This window comes from Perca flavescens, chromosome 18 (assembly GCF_004354835.1).
Source record: "Perca flavescens isolate YP-PL-M2 chromosome 18, PFLA_1.0, whole genome shotgun sequence".
In the NCBI taxonomy this organism is placed as follows: domain Eukaryota; kingdom Metazoa; phylum Chordata; class Actinopteri; order Perciformes; family Percidae; genus Perca; species Perca flavescens.
Window position 1 is genome coordinate 16881162 of NC_041348.1, and position 15465 is coordinate 16896626.

At 39.8% G+C, this 15465-nt stretch overlaps 2 protein-coding genes across 4 annotated transcripts in view; one reads left to right on the forward strand and one right to left on the reverse strand.

The window, feature by feature from the left end:
- The window catches only part of si:ch211-278j3.3 (E3 ubiquitin-protein ligase RNF19B), a 23768-nt gene extending 21904 nt beyond the window's left edge, over positions 1 to 1864 (reverse strand). For all 3 annotated transcript variants that reach the window (XM_028605728.1, XM_028605730.1, XM_028605727.1), the window contains exon 1: positions 1375 to 1864. The gene's annotated coding sequence lies outside the window, so the exon portion shown is untranslated. The remainder of the gene's footprint in view (positions 1 to 1374) is intronic.
- A 1243-nt stretch (positions 1865 to 3107) lies between these two features.
- On the forward strand, positions 3108 to 14090 carry znf513a (zinc finger protein 513a). Its single transcript, XM_028605814.1, has 5 exons — positions 3108 to 3345; positions 4431 to 4567; positions 6671 to 6805; positions 11988 to 12758; positions 12953 to 14090. The coding sequence occupies exons 2-5, from the start codon at positions 4528 to 4530 to the stop codon at positions 13912 to 13914; spliced, it is 1908 nt and encodes a 635-aa protein (XP_028461615.1). The 5' UTR covers positions 3108 to 3345; positions 4431 to 4527; the 3' UTR covers positions 13915 to 14090.
- Positions 14091 to 15465: the final 1375 nt, after the last annotated feature.

Consider the following 15465-nt stretch of genomic DNA (forward strand, 5'->3'; position numbering starts at 1 on the left):
AGATACACTCAAATTAGAAAAATGTAAAGAAGTAGTAACATACATTAAAGGAGTGAAGCCCTACAACTGTGACAGAATATTATTTCAAATCATACTCAATAAATATGGACAAAATGCACTGTAAGTAATTATGTGAAAAAACTTTCATGTGAAAGTTATTCATGATTTAATATCGCCTTTCTGATTTCACATCACAGGCTATGACTAATGAAGAGTCTAAAGTTTGGCACTCTGCCTATTGATGACAGATATGACAATGACAGATGGGATTATTACACAACCAGCATCTGCCCGAAGCATTTCCCCTCCTTTGAAATGCCAAACTGGCAAGAAACGGGACACCTTTTTTCTGTATTTTGTCCTTTGAATGAACCATATCACAGCATGTTATCTCCGCAGTTTTGAGGCGTTTTTCGAGGACACTTGTTAACACGCTGTTGCTATGCAATCATTGAACAGAGAGGATGTTGAGTTGTGCCTTAGCGGAGGGAAACCTGATTATACACCCTATTAAATATCTCTTCACTGGACACAAGCCCACATCAGCAATGCGGGTTTCCGAGGCATGAGAATGACCTCAGCCACACACACACACACACACACACACACACACACACACACACACACACACACACACACACACACACACACACACACACACACACACACACACACACACACACACACACACACACACACACACACACACACACACACACACACACACACACACACACACACACACACACACACACACACACCTGCACTCCGCGGCATCCCTGACCAAAATATTCTGTTTCTGCACCATGTGGCGCCTTAGTGACCTCTGGCAGCCTGCAGGCTACTTTATGTTGTTGAATAACCACAATATAAGGGATTATTTTCTATATGATGTCATTTATAGTAACCTATATTGGTGTGGAATTCCATAACAGTGTTGTGTTTTTATAACTCACTGTATAGGTTTACTTCTACAGTTGAAATAAGTGAATTGTTATTTAACCAAATAACACAAGAAACCACAATGGCAGGCCATATTGGGTGTGCAATTGTAAACTAAAGGTAGGCTACTAAAGGTATTATGAAAGCGGACTGATCAAAGGCAGCCTTGCATAATATACACATTTATTAAAAAAATAATTTCCACATTTTCATGATTCCATTTTAATAATTTAAAGAGGGTCTGTCCAGAGCATCAGCTATTGCAGGGAGTGGCATGTTTTAAAAGGCTACGTATTCGCGTTCACCTCCACCTCCAGATGTCCCTCATAAACACGAGTAGGCCTAATAGCAAAAATAAAGCCGTCTACATGCGAGTTTCAAAGTCTGCAGATAAAACACACAATCATTTCTATTACGTAAACGGTATCTTACCTCTCTGTGCGGCGCCTTCTCTTTGCAGCGTAGAATCAACAACTGGCTCCTCCCCTTGAGAACCAAACAGTAGCACAGAAATCTCCCCCGTCTCCTCCTCTTTAATGCTACACACAAAACATATCTGACCGTCAAAAGCTGCAGAGAGGCTGGGTACGATGGTCAGGTCCGGTCCAGTGCAGGAGCAAGCTGAGGAGAGGAGTTCCGCGTTGAGGAGAGGCTTCCCCCCCCCGGTATGCAGCAGCAGACTGATAGCTTACTGTGCGGCGGCCTGAGGGGAGGCACTGCAGTGACATGAACCAATGGGATGCGCAGAATCCCAGGATCTCCTATTCAGAAATGTCCAGTACCATACTCACATGTTTTCATTGCCAAATATACAACCACTTCCCATCTCTTTTATATATTTTGTCCCAGTCGAGCAAATATGGCAGGATTTATGTTGATCATTTAATATTAAAAGGTAGCCTACATCCTAGGTCCACTGCTCAAAGATGAGCAAGATTTTTCTTCAATTCTGTAGCTATCTAATACAATAAATTCCAGTAAAGTAAAATATAACGTTTCCTTCAGAGGCCCTGTGGCTCCAGTTGAAAAAAAAAACACTGCATTGTTAGGACACACATTCAAGTGAGGTGTATAGGCCTACTATTCTAATTTCTGGGACTGCGATGTGCATACATTAATTACAATAAACAATTATAGGATAATACAATTTATTTTAAACCATCTTGGGACAGATGAAAGTCGTCACAGAGTGCCGCTCCCAGTCCCTGATTACAACTTTTGATTCCTTTTGTCAGGCTAAATGCAGGTAAGGACCTATATTGTCACAAGACATAATGCAACAATTATGCAACATTTGCATTCTTGCCCATATTTTAGAGGCATTTTTTTGCACTTCCTACATTGTTACATTGTATTACCTACATTGTATCTTCATCGGCATGAATTATCATGGGCTCTGATCTTATAGTTTAGGTTTTAAATGGTATTAATGGAAGTGGCTTCTTATATATTTTGCTATATAAATATACAATAAGGTATTTCAATTTCCCTTCCGTTAGATGCATTTTATTTTTGTAGGACTGACCATAGACTGTATGGGACTGACATGATCTGTTTTTAAGTGACACACGCAAGCCCAGAACTGTAAAGTAATTCAGTAGAGACGCTGATAATATGGATATTTCAGGTACTGTGTAGCCTATAAGAACTACAACTACAATAATTCAGTGAGGTACAGCAACCGGAAATTATTTTCGGAAACGGAAACCTAGCTAAACGGAAGAGACGATACAATGGAATATCCCGCCAGCAAAAATAACACGTCCGGTATGCGTCCCTGGCCTTCAAAATAAAAGCCAAGAATTTCACTTTTAAAATTAGGTTTAAAAATACTGTAATTTTGAAATCATACCAATACAATTAAATGCAAAGCATGACATAATTGGTAGCCTACAATGTCATGCCACGTTGGTTTATCTGAATTAGTAGAAATCTAGAACACCAAAAATAAAAATATATGCAAGCAGAGTGCAATTATCTTGAAAATAAATCATAAAATCACCTCGTTATAGGGTTGGATTTTGCATGTTTTTCTTCTTATGCAGGTACAGATTAAATGACAATATAACAATAACGTAACGTTCGATAAGTATTAACTGTATATCGTGTGCAGTTGTGTGCTTAATTTAACATTTACATTACTAGTAGTGGTTATGTCACTTTTATTCTGAAGGATTCAGGCCGGAAGTCGTATTGTTGTTGCTGCTGCTGGATCACAGGCGAATCAGAAAATCAATTAAGTTATGAAAAATACCATTAATTGCCTTTCTTTGTCGCCGCTGCTCATGAAGAAATGGCGGATCGCCAGACGTTGTACATTTGAGGAAAAACACTTCGCATCTAATGGCGTGTATTCCGATGACAAAGACCATCTCAATCGACACGGATATTTACGTTTTTTAGGTAAGTTAGCTCTAAGCTAACTAGTGAAGTTGGCATTAGCTGCTCGGCTAATCTAGCTGTAGGTTAACATGTTAAGCCACGGCTTATATTGACTGAAGATGGCACCTGCCAATCAATCATTACTACGTGCTGATGAGGACGCGTTTTGTTTAGCCACTCATTGGGTTGCTTACCTTCAGTTTTCCCAAATATTGCTGACATTTCTTGTTGCACAGTGACAACATCAGCTAGCTGTATGCTATAAGAAGACATGTTTCAGTTTAAATTGCTAGCTGACTCGCTTGATTGCTTTCTGTCGGATTGCAGCCCCAGAGCTAATGTTAGCCATTTTGTATTTCTACTTAATGGTGGATTTTCGGTTTGTTACAGTGTAAATATAGCTCAAGTCCAGATAATACACCCATGTGACATCTGTATCCTGTGATGTCAGTTACACTGTGCAATGTCCTCTAACTGGCTAGGACATAATGGATAAGCCGAAAAATGACACTGCAGTAAGACACTGAGAGTTAGTGACTGGCTTCATGTGTTCAAAGCATTTATGGTTAGCAGTGTTATTTAAGTACGAGGCTTAACAGACGTGGAATTATAATATGTACTGTGAATGTGCAGTATTTGTTTTGATGACACTACAGACTTGTCACTCCGTTGTTTAGCTCAAGGAGTGACTTGATCCAATTCAGTTACAAGTAAGCTATTGACAATGGTAACTGAAATATGTGACATTCTATTTGTATGTAAAGAGCTGAAACAATTTGCTGGTTAATTGGTTAGTTGATCAAAAGAAAAACAAATCTGGAACGGTTTTAACAATTTGTCATTCAAGTCATTTTTAAAGCAAAAAATGCCACATATTCACTGGTCCATGCATCTTAAATGTGAGCATTTGCTGGTTTTCGTATTCTTCTGTGATAATGAAATGTATCTCTGTGGGTTTTGGATTGTTGGTCAGACAAAACACGCACATTTTAAGATGTCACCTTGGGCTTTAGGAAATTAACATTTTACAGACCAAACAATTGAACTATTCATTACAAAAATAATCAAGTACTAATTTGCTAATTCATTTTGTCTTGCATGAATAGAAATACTGAAGAATATCTTCCAAACGGATGAGAATGAGCTGATGGTTGTGGAAGTCTGCAAGAAGACGTTGCTAAAAAGAGAGAGGCTGTCTGGAAGATGCCAAGAAAAAAACAACAGAATCCACAGCCAGTCAAGTGTAGGTATTCAGAGATCTTTTTAACATTGAAAAGTTGATACATAGCCAAGCTACGGAAATCTCTCATCTTACAACAGACAGTTGTGGCTTCACAGTTAGGTCTCAAATGATATCCCTGTGAGTATTGGCATGCTCATTTACAACGTGTGTCCTCTTACTCCGCTCACATCTGGACACCAGGCGTTGCTGTTTAATTAATGTTTCACATCCATCATACTGACCCACAGTACTGTAACTAGTCATGCAGTAAAATCTATTGTCACATTCTGCATTCATTAGAAGGATTGTGGAATGTGCACACTGCAAGTTTTTTGTAAAATATTTAAAGAAATGTACAGATGTGACGTTTGGAGCTATTTAATGTGTGTGAAAACAGAGATGTTGTGAGCAAATTCTACTTCTCTTCAATGCCTTGTATTCTGCGTAGTACCTGATTTAGAATGAGTTATGTTAGTAATTAGCTGCTTCATACAGAGTTCAAGCTGTTACACCCAAAGTACATATGCTGCTGATACCATGCATGCTAACAAAGTGTGGCCTAAACTAATTTCTAAAACCATGCACCACACACAGTATCGCTACATGTTTGTGTTGCCAAATTGCAGGAGGTTTGTTTGTTGTTTAACTAACTTTTTCATCTCCCAACACTCACACAATGTAATCGCTACAACAACGTACAAAGCTAAATATAAACTGTCAATACTTCTTCATCTACTTTGTTACTACCACTGCTTTGCATAGAAAAGAACAGCAGTTTTGGCTGCAGTATTTCAGTGGGGGTCAATAGGTAATATCAACAACACCATAAACTTACAACCTTGAAAATGCTCAGTTACCTATCACTCATTATTGATCAGTAAGTACTTAAAACACCAAAGATAATGTCATTGTCATGCAGTAATAATACATCCAAGGGTTTTCTTCACTGTTGCTTTTTTACAGTCCAATATTTTTATTCTCTTGACCAGCATATTCTAGCAAGATTGTTTCTGTTTGCACCTATTTACTAGCCATCTGTTAATCGAATTCGCAAAATGACCAGTAGATGGCACTATGGTGCTGTTTCTCAAGGATTTGCCAAGAAGGGCTGATGAGCGTAATGCCCTTGAATTGGCTTGGTAGTAGTTTTCTGAACAGTGACAGCTGTGTGATAGCTGTTTGGATTCCATCAAGCTTGAGACGAGTTAGGATTTCAGGCATCATTAGCTGTAAATGCAGTAAAAGAGTTCCATCTGTCAACTGAAAGCAGTTCAGTTAATGTTGTTTGCACACCGTTGGGAATTAAATTAGATTGTCTTCCGTGATTATGTTCGACCTTTTACTTTTATAAGTTAAACAAATAACATTGTAACTGAAAAGATTTTCACCAGCAGAAAGACAGACCAATTATTGATGACCTGACTAATTGCATTTACATGCACCACATATTTGTATGCTTGACTAACCTAAATTAATTCATGTATAATTCTGCACAATTTTACATTAGTGGGGTGGATCAAACAATTGCACACAATAGATAAGGCTCCACGAGGGTTGTCAAACGCTTTTGCTGCAAAATGAGAAAAGTGATAATTTAGTTTTTAGCATTTATGGAAAATTATGATGCATTTACTTGAATTTACTTTTTGAGCAATATATACTTGCAAAAAGCTTTCGTTAAATAATCAAAACCAATATGTATAGGCTACTGAATAGTAAGATTCACTTGAAGGTTAAAGGTAAGGCAGCTTTTTCAATACCACCTGCCTCGTTCAGCCAAGCTCAGTGTCCATAAGTCTGTCATCTGTAATCATTTGTCTGATTTCAATTAATAAGTAGACCACATCTACACTGTAGGTATGTCAATACAAATCTTTGCTAACTTGACTATTAATGTATTTTGCCAATAAAACAGTTACTTGCCTGTATGATTTCTCCATCAGGCTGCCAACTATTCTAGTCACTCAAAGCAGGAAGCAATACGTTAGCTACACAAAGCTGTTTATGTGTCAGTGCCTTAAGAGTTTGCCAATAACAGGGAAATATTCATGCAAATTGATTAAAACTGAGTGAAATGATAGTAGTCATCAAATGTTGTTAATTTGCTCCTTTCTATGACTGCAGTGGATTCTGAAGATGGTGTAGCCATTGAAGCTCCAGGAAACCTCACCTTAGACACAGACTTCCTTCTAGGACAAGACCTAGACTTTGGCAATCCTGATCATGACAACAAGATTCTAGGCCTTGAAAAGTTCTCAGGTTTGTAAACAACTTTTTAGTTATTTATTTATTATTACATTTGTCTCCACTTTGTCAGAAATACAACCAGAGAGCAACTAATATACTCAGCAAAAAAAGAAACGTCCTGTCACTTTCAACTGCTTTTATATTTTAAGCAAACTTATATGCAAATATTTGCATGAACATTAAAAGATTCAACAACTAAGACATAAACTGAACAATGTTTCACAGACATGTGACTAACAGAAATGGAATAATGTGTCCCTGAACAAAGGGTGGGGTCAAAATCAAAAGTAGCCCTCAGTATCTGGTGTGGCCACCAGCTGCATTAAGTACTGCAGAGGATCTCCTCCTCATGTACTGCACCAGACTGGCCAGTTATTGCGGTTGTTGTTGCCATCCTGTACCTGTCCCGTAGGTGTGATATACGGATGTGCCGATCCTATGCAGGTGTTGTTACACGTGGTCTGCCACTGCAAGGACGATCAGCTGTGCTTCCTGTCTCCCTGTAGCGCTGTCTTATGGCCCTGACACACCAACCCGATAATCGGCATTCGGACAGTCTGGCGAGGTCAGTGACTCGAGTCTGTTCGGTGTGTTCCGTGCCGTCGTCCTTCATTTTGGCCGACCTGACTTGCTGGGTCGGAGGGCGGGCAGTCAGACTCCGTGACCAATCTGATTGGTGGAGTGCTAACCCGTAAATAACGAGCGGGATGAGTGACGAACGCCTGACAAAATCTTTTAAATTGAACTTTGACGATCTGAAATGAAGACAGATTCAGCATCTGTATGGCCTATTTCTCGCTTAAAATGTTTTCAGAAACCCGTTTCAGTGAACTATTTTCGTAAAATACGAGATCGTATTTCGAATAAGCCGCCATTACTATCGGCTGGACAAGCCAGACCCACATGACGCGTTGTCATTTCCGGTTTTCATTTTTTGTATTATGTCTCGCGCAGAATGTATGCTCAAGATGGCGTCACTTTGGTGTGTTCCAAGGCACTTTTTGGACCTCAGGGAGCCGACTGATCAGTCAGCTCGGGGGCTATAGGCGTCTCACAGCAGGGACATTACAATGTATTGCCTTGGCCACATCTGCTGTCCTCATGCCTCCTTGCACCATGCCTAAGGCACATTCACACACATAAGGAGGGACCCTGGGCGTCTTTCTTTTGGTGTTTTTCAGAGACAGTAGTAGGCCTACACGATTAATGGTTAAAAAATCGCGATCTCGATTCACGATTTAATTTTTAAATGGCCATTTTCTGCCTTTATTTTAATAGGACAGCTGAAGACATGAAAGGCAAGCAGTTAAAGAGTGTGCTAAGAAATTCTGGTTTTGATACTGTACTTAAATTGGCAATTGACAAACTCCATTTCTCTAGAGACTGAAGCTGTAGCTGCAGCAATGATGATTGACATGTTTTAATTATGTAAAGACATGTACAAGGAGTTCAGATAGAGCCTGTATCAGGGCCATATTTAGTTCAATGTGTTTCTAAGTCACTATTTTTTGTTAGCCTACTTTACTTAATTGGCCAGTATGTACTTTATTTTCTTTATTCATTGAAGTTTACGGGCTTGTGTGGTGATGTGCAATGTGCTATAGGTGCCAAAAAAAATCTGTTTGGTACTGCCAATTTGTTTTGTCATGGTTAACGTGTGCAATAAACATTACACTTCATGAGAAAAAAATCATGGCAGAGAATTGTGATATCACTTCTAAGATAAAAAAAAAAAAAATCGCGATTCATATTTTTCCCTGAATCGTGCAGGCCTAGTCAGTAGAAAGGTCGCTTTACTTACTGTGACCTTAATTGCCTACTGCCCTTAAGCTGTTATTGTCTTTTCGACCATTCAAAAGGTGCATGTTCATTAATTGTTTATGCATGGAAAACTTGTTTAAACCCTTTACAATGAAGATCTCTAAAGTTATTTTGATTTTTACCAAAGTATCTTTAAAATTCAGTGTCCTGAAAAGACTTTTTTTTTTTTTTTTTTTTTTTAACAGCAGCACAGCCAAAAATGACATTGTTTTGTTTTGTATATGCATTTTTGATGATTGACTGGGGTAAGTGTTAACCTTGTGACAAAATACATGCATTTCCTGAGATTTCTTCACAGTAAAAGCCACCATGTCAAGTCAGCCCCTACTTTGAAAAACACCAAACAAACTACTAAACCCCACGTTGTTTTGCGGTACGGTATATGTAAATAAGCATTATGGTTAAAGCGTGTAAGAAATGATCACAAAATTTAAACAATGTCCACATTCATTCATTTCAATAAATCAGTCAGTCAAATAAATAAAACAAAATAAAGAAATAATAAAACATAAAATGGAAAATGATACAACACAAAAGTCTTGATCATGGGGGCTGAGTCATTTAAATTGTGTGAATAATAAGTCAAACCTACGAATAAAAATAATACATTTTCAAAGGCCAATCTGACTTCAAAATTACAACTTCCCCTTTCCACAGACCAATTTCACTTTGAAATGATAGACCACATAGTGTTACTCAGACAGTATCAGGAAACTGATTTTAAAAGGAAAGCTTTTATTTTGAAATCATTTCTTATATGCTCTTACTATTAATCGTAGTAAATACACATACTGTACTGCAAATCAACATGCAGGCTAGTTTGAAGGCTTGTTTTTCGAAGTGGAGGCTGACATTTCACCAGGTGAACCCTCTAATGGGAGCAGCAGCAGTAGGAAATGTTCAGTTTGCAGAAACGGTAACTTAATCCAGCTCTGATACAGCGTTAGGAGAGGGAGCAGTAAACAGTGAGGTCAATATCTGTTGAATAAAATTACAAACCGTAATGCTGTATTACCTGCTTACTGCTACCTACCAGCGTAGGGATGGTGGACTCCACCATCAATGAAAACTGCTACATAAAGAGATAATTACAGAATGTTAATACATTGAATGGTTGTTGCAGAAAAAATGCTGACTATAAATAGTATTGAAAACGGCGTTTGATCTCATTAAAATTGGAAGGATTATAGCTTTAAAAGGTGGCGTGTGTTGTTGTATGCCTGTCAGCTTGTCTGTCTTCATACTGTACCTGTCCATTCACTTATAAATAGGGCCTAAAGTCTGTATCGGCAAAGTTTTTCTCTTTTAGTGTCTCGCTGTTTTCAGTTGTTGCATGTTCACCTGTACGCGTTTTCTATATCAAATGTTTATTAATTATACAACAAAGGGAATGGGAGGATCACACAGCCTGATCATTATAGTACATTACAATTGACTCCACAGTTTGAGCTGCACTTGCTTAGTGAATAGACCATAGTATCATTATGTTTTGTATAAGCCCTCGTTTTCACTTCCTGTTTTCACAACGGAAACCTGGAATTAATCTGTGATGTAAATAATTTCAACGTTTTTAATTTAGCACTAAAGGATGCGGTGGCTTCATTTGTAAAGTAGCCGCACCACAAAGAGGTCTTGTAGGCTTTTTTACAGTGGGTTTCTCAGTGATGAATCATAGCCCCTCTGTGTGACAGTAAGAGAAATGGAACTACCAGCTCATATTTCCCAGCATGACTTTGTCAGAGAGAATGATCTGAAAATGTAGAAAGGAGCTGAGATGCCATTATTATGAGGGTCATAAAAAAATAGGACCATTACCATCAAGGACACCATTATGAGAGGGCATTTATTCATCATCATCATCATCTGCTGCTGCCTCTGCTCCCAACTACCCCACTGCCATTATCATTCCCCCCTCATCATCATCATCATCATCATCATCATCATCATCATCATCATCATCATCATCATCATCTACCCTCATCATCATCATCTACCCTCATCATCATTATCATCATCATCATCATCCGCAGCAGCAGCCTCACCATTATAGTCATCATCATTATCATTAGGTTCGGTAATCATCCACGAGGGGTTTCCATGGGGCAGAATAAAAGGGCAGCGTCGACTCTCGCCTTCCTCACATCCTGCCTCTGCATCTGTGAAGGAAGGTGGGTTTCTTTTGGCTTGTTTGCTTTCAGAAGCACACGCTGAAGCTGGAGTGCGCTGCTGTGTCTCGAAGCTTTTCTTAAATTCCTCTGGGAAAAGCGTCTCTCTCGTTGTCTTTTTAATGACTGAAAATCTCAGATGGCGTAACATAACAACAGCTCAAACGCAGTTGACCTTGCAGGTAGCACTGTGAGTATGAATTGTTTCTCTGGAAATTCACTTTTTTTTTGCTGAGGAGAGAAATTCTCCACTGCTGTTATCTTTTTCAGTGTGATGGAAATGGAGCGACATTATCTGAAACCGCTCGGTGCTTCTGGTCGTTTTCTTTGTCAGACAGTTTGGAGTCATTCAGTGAGATTTGTTAGAAGATACCGTTTGAAGAGGATGTGTGCTTTCATTTGTACGGGAGTGAGTTTCAACGTTAAACTAAAAAATGTGGTGTCATTCTTAATTTTACTAACCATGTAAACAATATGATATGCTATGGTTACTTCATGCCACTTTTCAGTGGGGTTGTCATCAATCCACGCCCCACTTGCACCTTAGCCAATCACGTCTCCAGCCTGTGTACTATGAAAATGGTTGGTGGATGTTACATGTTATTGTAGTAATTTAGTATTGAATTAATTAATGTATCTGTTCTGTTATACATTTGGTTGTATTATTTTTTGTGATTTAAAAACGTCCGATTAGTTTATTCAAAAGTGGTCATTTTGGACTTCCATACAATTGTGCTCAGCACTTAGTTGTACTTGTTCTGTTTGATTTAAGTTGTGAATAATACAGATAGTCTTGCAGTATATTAATAGAGATGTGTGTGTGATTGTCTCTGATGCTGTTTGTCTATGTGCTTTTGTGTGACTGGTTATGTGTGTTGTCTTCTCTGTGTATTTGTATCTGTGTATGTACTCAGGTCTGTCAAAAGAAATCTTGATCTCAACATTACCTGATTAAATAAAGGCTATAAACAGTATACTACAGAATAAGCCATTCCAGGTAGAGAGGACAGTTGCAAATGTAAGCCTAGTGTGAAATTCAGTTCAAATATTGAATTGAAATGTTATAGGTTTATTAAACAGCAGTACAGAAAATGTGCTTTGAGTTTGTCAAGGTATGTAACAACATTTAGAGTGGATTGTGAAGGTCTTTGTTCTGAAAACATGCAGTGTTTATGTTACATGTTTTTCTGTTTGTCTTCCCTGTTCAGAAGTAGCAGCTGAGATTGGTTTCTCTGTGTTTCCTCTGGGTGATGAGGAGAGCCCTGCCTACAGCCAGCTCAGCATGGAAAGTGAAATAGACAACTCACACGGCACAACTGACAATGGTAGGGAAGACCAGGGCAGAGCAGCCCAGTCCGAGCCCAGTTTTCCTCCCTACCTGTCCTGCAGGGGCTGCGGACAGCTCCGTGATGAGCCTCTGGGACCTGGCATAGACCTGGTTGGTCCATACTGCCTTAGGTGCTGCAAAGCCTCCAGGGAAGCCAAAAGTACAGACTTTTGTTCACCTTTTGGAAGCATCGGCGGGATGCGCTCCGATTCCCATTTGCAGCTTGACGGCGAAGGGGTGGAAAACGGGATGGGCGACAAAACCCTGACCGCCGAGGACAAATTGGCCAAACTGCACTCGTGCCACCTCTGTGGCTTCTCCTCGCGTTACGCCAACCACGTGAAGCGTCACATGAAGACGCACAACGGGGAGAAGCCCTTTAACTGCCCCTTGTGCACTTACGCCTCAGCCCAGCTGGTGAACCTGCAGAGACACCTGCGCATTCACACGGGGGAAAAACCTTACAAATGTGACATCTGCACTTTTGCCTGCAGTTCCCTTGGCAACCTCAAGAGGCATCAGCGGATGCATGTGCCCTCTGCAGTGGCGGGACAGGACACGCTGCCACGACCTGTCAGTGGCCAAAACAGCCTGAAGAGGCACGTGACTGGGCAAAGGCCCAATGATGAAGTGTCGGGTACTTCAGCCAAGGGTAGGTACCATTACTTACATACCATTACTATCATGACTTACTTTTACTATTACTAATTATTTTATCATCTACATAACTATCTTTTTCTTCATTGTTTGTGGATCATGAGTCGCAATACAATCTTGAAATATGGTGCACCCTTTTGATATCTTTGATCAGTCATTTAATATATAATAACTCATCTTTTTGTGAAGTTTCAGATGTTGCGAGGCCGACTTCAAACCTGACTTCAGGAGCCCAAAACAATGACTACCTATCAGCCTTTGATGGCTTAAAGGGAGCATCACCACCACCCATAGCATCTTCTAACCCAGCTCCTGGCCACCAGCCTCCACCCCTGCTGGACAGCGCAGGAAGTGGCGGCAGCAGGGCGACCAGAGCGGGCGTAGCAGACGGTGCTACCCTCCCCCCTTCACTTTTCCCTTACACTTGCCGGTTGTGTGGCATTGTCCTGGAGGACGAGGATGGCTCCTCAGCCCAGATTTGTGCCAAGTGTACCCTCGAAATGCTGACTAAAGATTCTTCATCATCTCCCAACAGCCCTGGTGAGCGCAGCGACAAGGTGTACACCTGCGCCGCCTGCCCTTTCCTCACCCACTACCCAAACCACTTGGCACGCCACATGAAAACTCACAGCGGCGAGAAACCGTACAAGTGCCCACAGTGCGACTATGCCTCAGCGCACTTCGACAACCTCAAGCGCCACCACAGGGTGCACACAGGCGAGAAACCTTACAAGTGCCATTTGTGCGATTACGCCTGCGGGAACCTGGCCAACCTGAAGCGCCACCAGCGGGTGCACTCGGGGGCAAAGCCCTTCCAGTGTGCCGTGTGCAGCTACAGCTGCAACCAGAGCATGAACCTGAAGCGGCACATGCTCCGGCACACAGGAGAGAAGCCGTACAAATGTCAGGAGTGCGGCTACACCACTGGCCACTGGGACAATTACAAGAGACATCAGAAGAAACACGGCCTGGCCACAGACGGCTGGGTCAAAGTTCCAATGACTGGCAACAACGAAGATGAAGAGGAAGTGAGGAAAGGGATGGGAGTTGGCGTTCCAACTCACAGAAAAGAACCGGGGGTTGATATGCAGTACATGTCTAGGGAGGGAGGTCAGACAATACACTCGTGCTACAAACTTGAGATTGCCTAAAATATAACTCAGCAAAACTAAGCTACCAGCAACTTGTTTTTTTCACCGAGCCTTTATATTGTTTTGGTGTGTGTCGGTCTTAAGTGTTTTGTCAGATGTCTTCAGAGGCTGCTAATTGATCGTTTTTAGAATATTGCACAATTATGTAACAATTATTCTGAATATTTTGATCTTTTTTTTTTTTTTTTATTAAGGTGGAGGAGTCTCTTCAGACTTTCTTCTACTCTGTATTTCTGTCAAGACAAATGGGCTTTATCTACTGTGGAAGTCCTTACCGTCTTATTCTGTATGTTAACACCACACTCGGCTAATTCAAATTTTCCCTCTATTACAACACATATCTGGTTCTTCATTCCAGGACAGAGAACACTACTAAATACTCGAATACGTGCACATTTTTGCCTGAACTGTTGAGCTGCACTGTGTAGTTTTTTCAATTTTATTTTGTATTACAAGTTTAGGTCAAACCTTTGTTTTGTACCAAATATCTAATGAAACAACTTGAATGTTACTGATAGATGATGATGATAGAACTTTGCTTTGCTTCATGAGGATATAGATTCACAGTGCAGCTTTAAGTAAAGATGGGTCCTTGTAAGGACCAATATTGTGCTTAATTTGCATTGGGGCCCAAGCTCTGGTAATGGCATGGCTTCAGAATAATTTACTAATGTATGTACTAGCAAGGTGCTATTTAATACTGGACTTGTTTCACCCTTGATAAACTATATTAATTAATTAAGCTGCGTTAACTTAAAAAAAAAAAAAAAAAGAAATCTCCCATGTCTCTGACTGCATTGTCATCTTTGCCGAACCCCTCAGGATTATGAAATGTGATTTTAAAAAAGAACTTGCATGCACATTTTGAAAGGCCCCCTTTAGTCTTCACTTGGTTGTATGGTTTAAGAAAAAGCACAATCATACACACTGTTGCATTTAACATATTTGCAACTAAGTTGTGGAGGGGAAATAAGCATTGGTTGACATTTATTTGATTCAGGAGTAACAAATTGTAAACACGCATGTTCAAAAGATTTTTTTTTACCCCCACAAACTTGTTCTTGCTACATATCATTAATCTTTTAATTTCTAATAATTTGGATCACGTTCCTTTTGATTACCGTTTACATCGACTGTGAAATTAGCCCATTCGTGTTTTTTTTACTTGAAAAAGATGACTCTATTAATAAGCATGCAAGTGTGTAATAGTTGTTTTATTTTTCTAATGTGGCTGTAATACACTGCTAGAAGTGCATACTTTAATATATATAATTGTGTTTTTATTATTTTGAATGTGTGAGGTGTCATTTAGTTCCCATGGGAAAAATATTAGGGACTGTGATTTAAGTTTACGCTCTTTTTGAATTACTATAATATGCAAGGGAGATATTTTTCATGTTGCCAACTTGCCGTGACACAATGGAGCATTGATTAGTACTGGCATCCCCCAAGTGTCCGTTTTTTGTCTTCATGCAGTGTCTCATAAATGCCTTAAGTGAGGATTTTGAAATAAACACATGGAATTCATTAAATGTCAGACAACAGACTGGA

Coding starts and splice junctions, on each gene's coding strand:
- znf513a (XM_028605814.1), top strand. CDS start 4,528: ATGCCAAGAAAAAAACAACAGAATCCACAGCCAGTCAAGT. Junction 4,568..6,670: donor GAATCCACAGCCAGTCAAGT/GTAGGTATTCAG, acceptor CTATGACTGCAG/TGGATTCTGAAGATGGTGTA. Junction 12,759..12,952: donor GTCGGGTACTTCAGCCAAGG/GTAGGTACCATT, acceptor CTTTTTGTGAAG/TTTCAGATGTTGCGAGGCCG.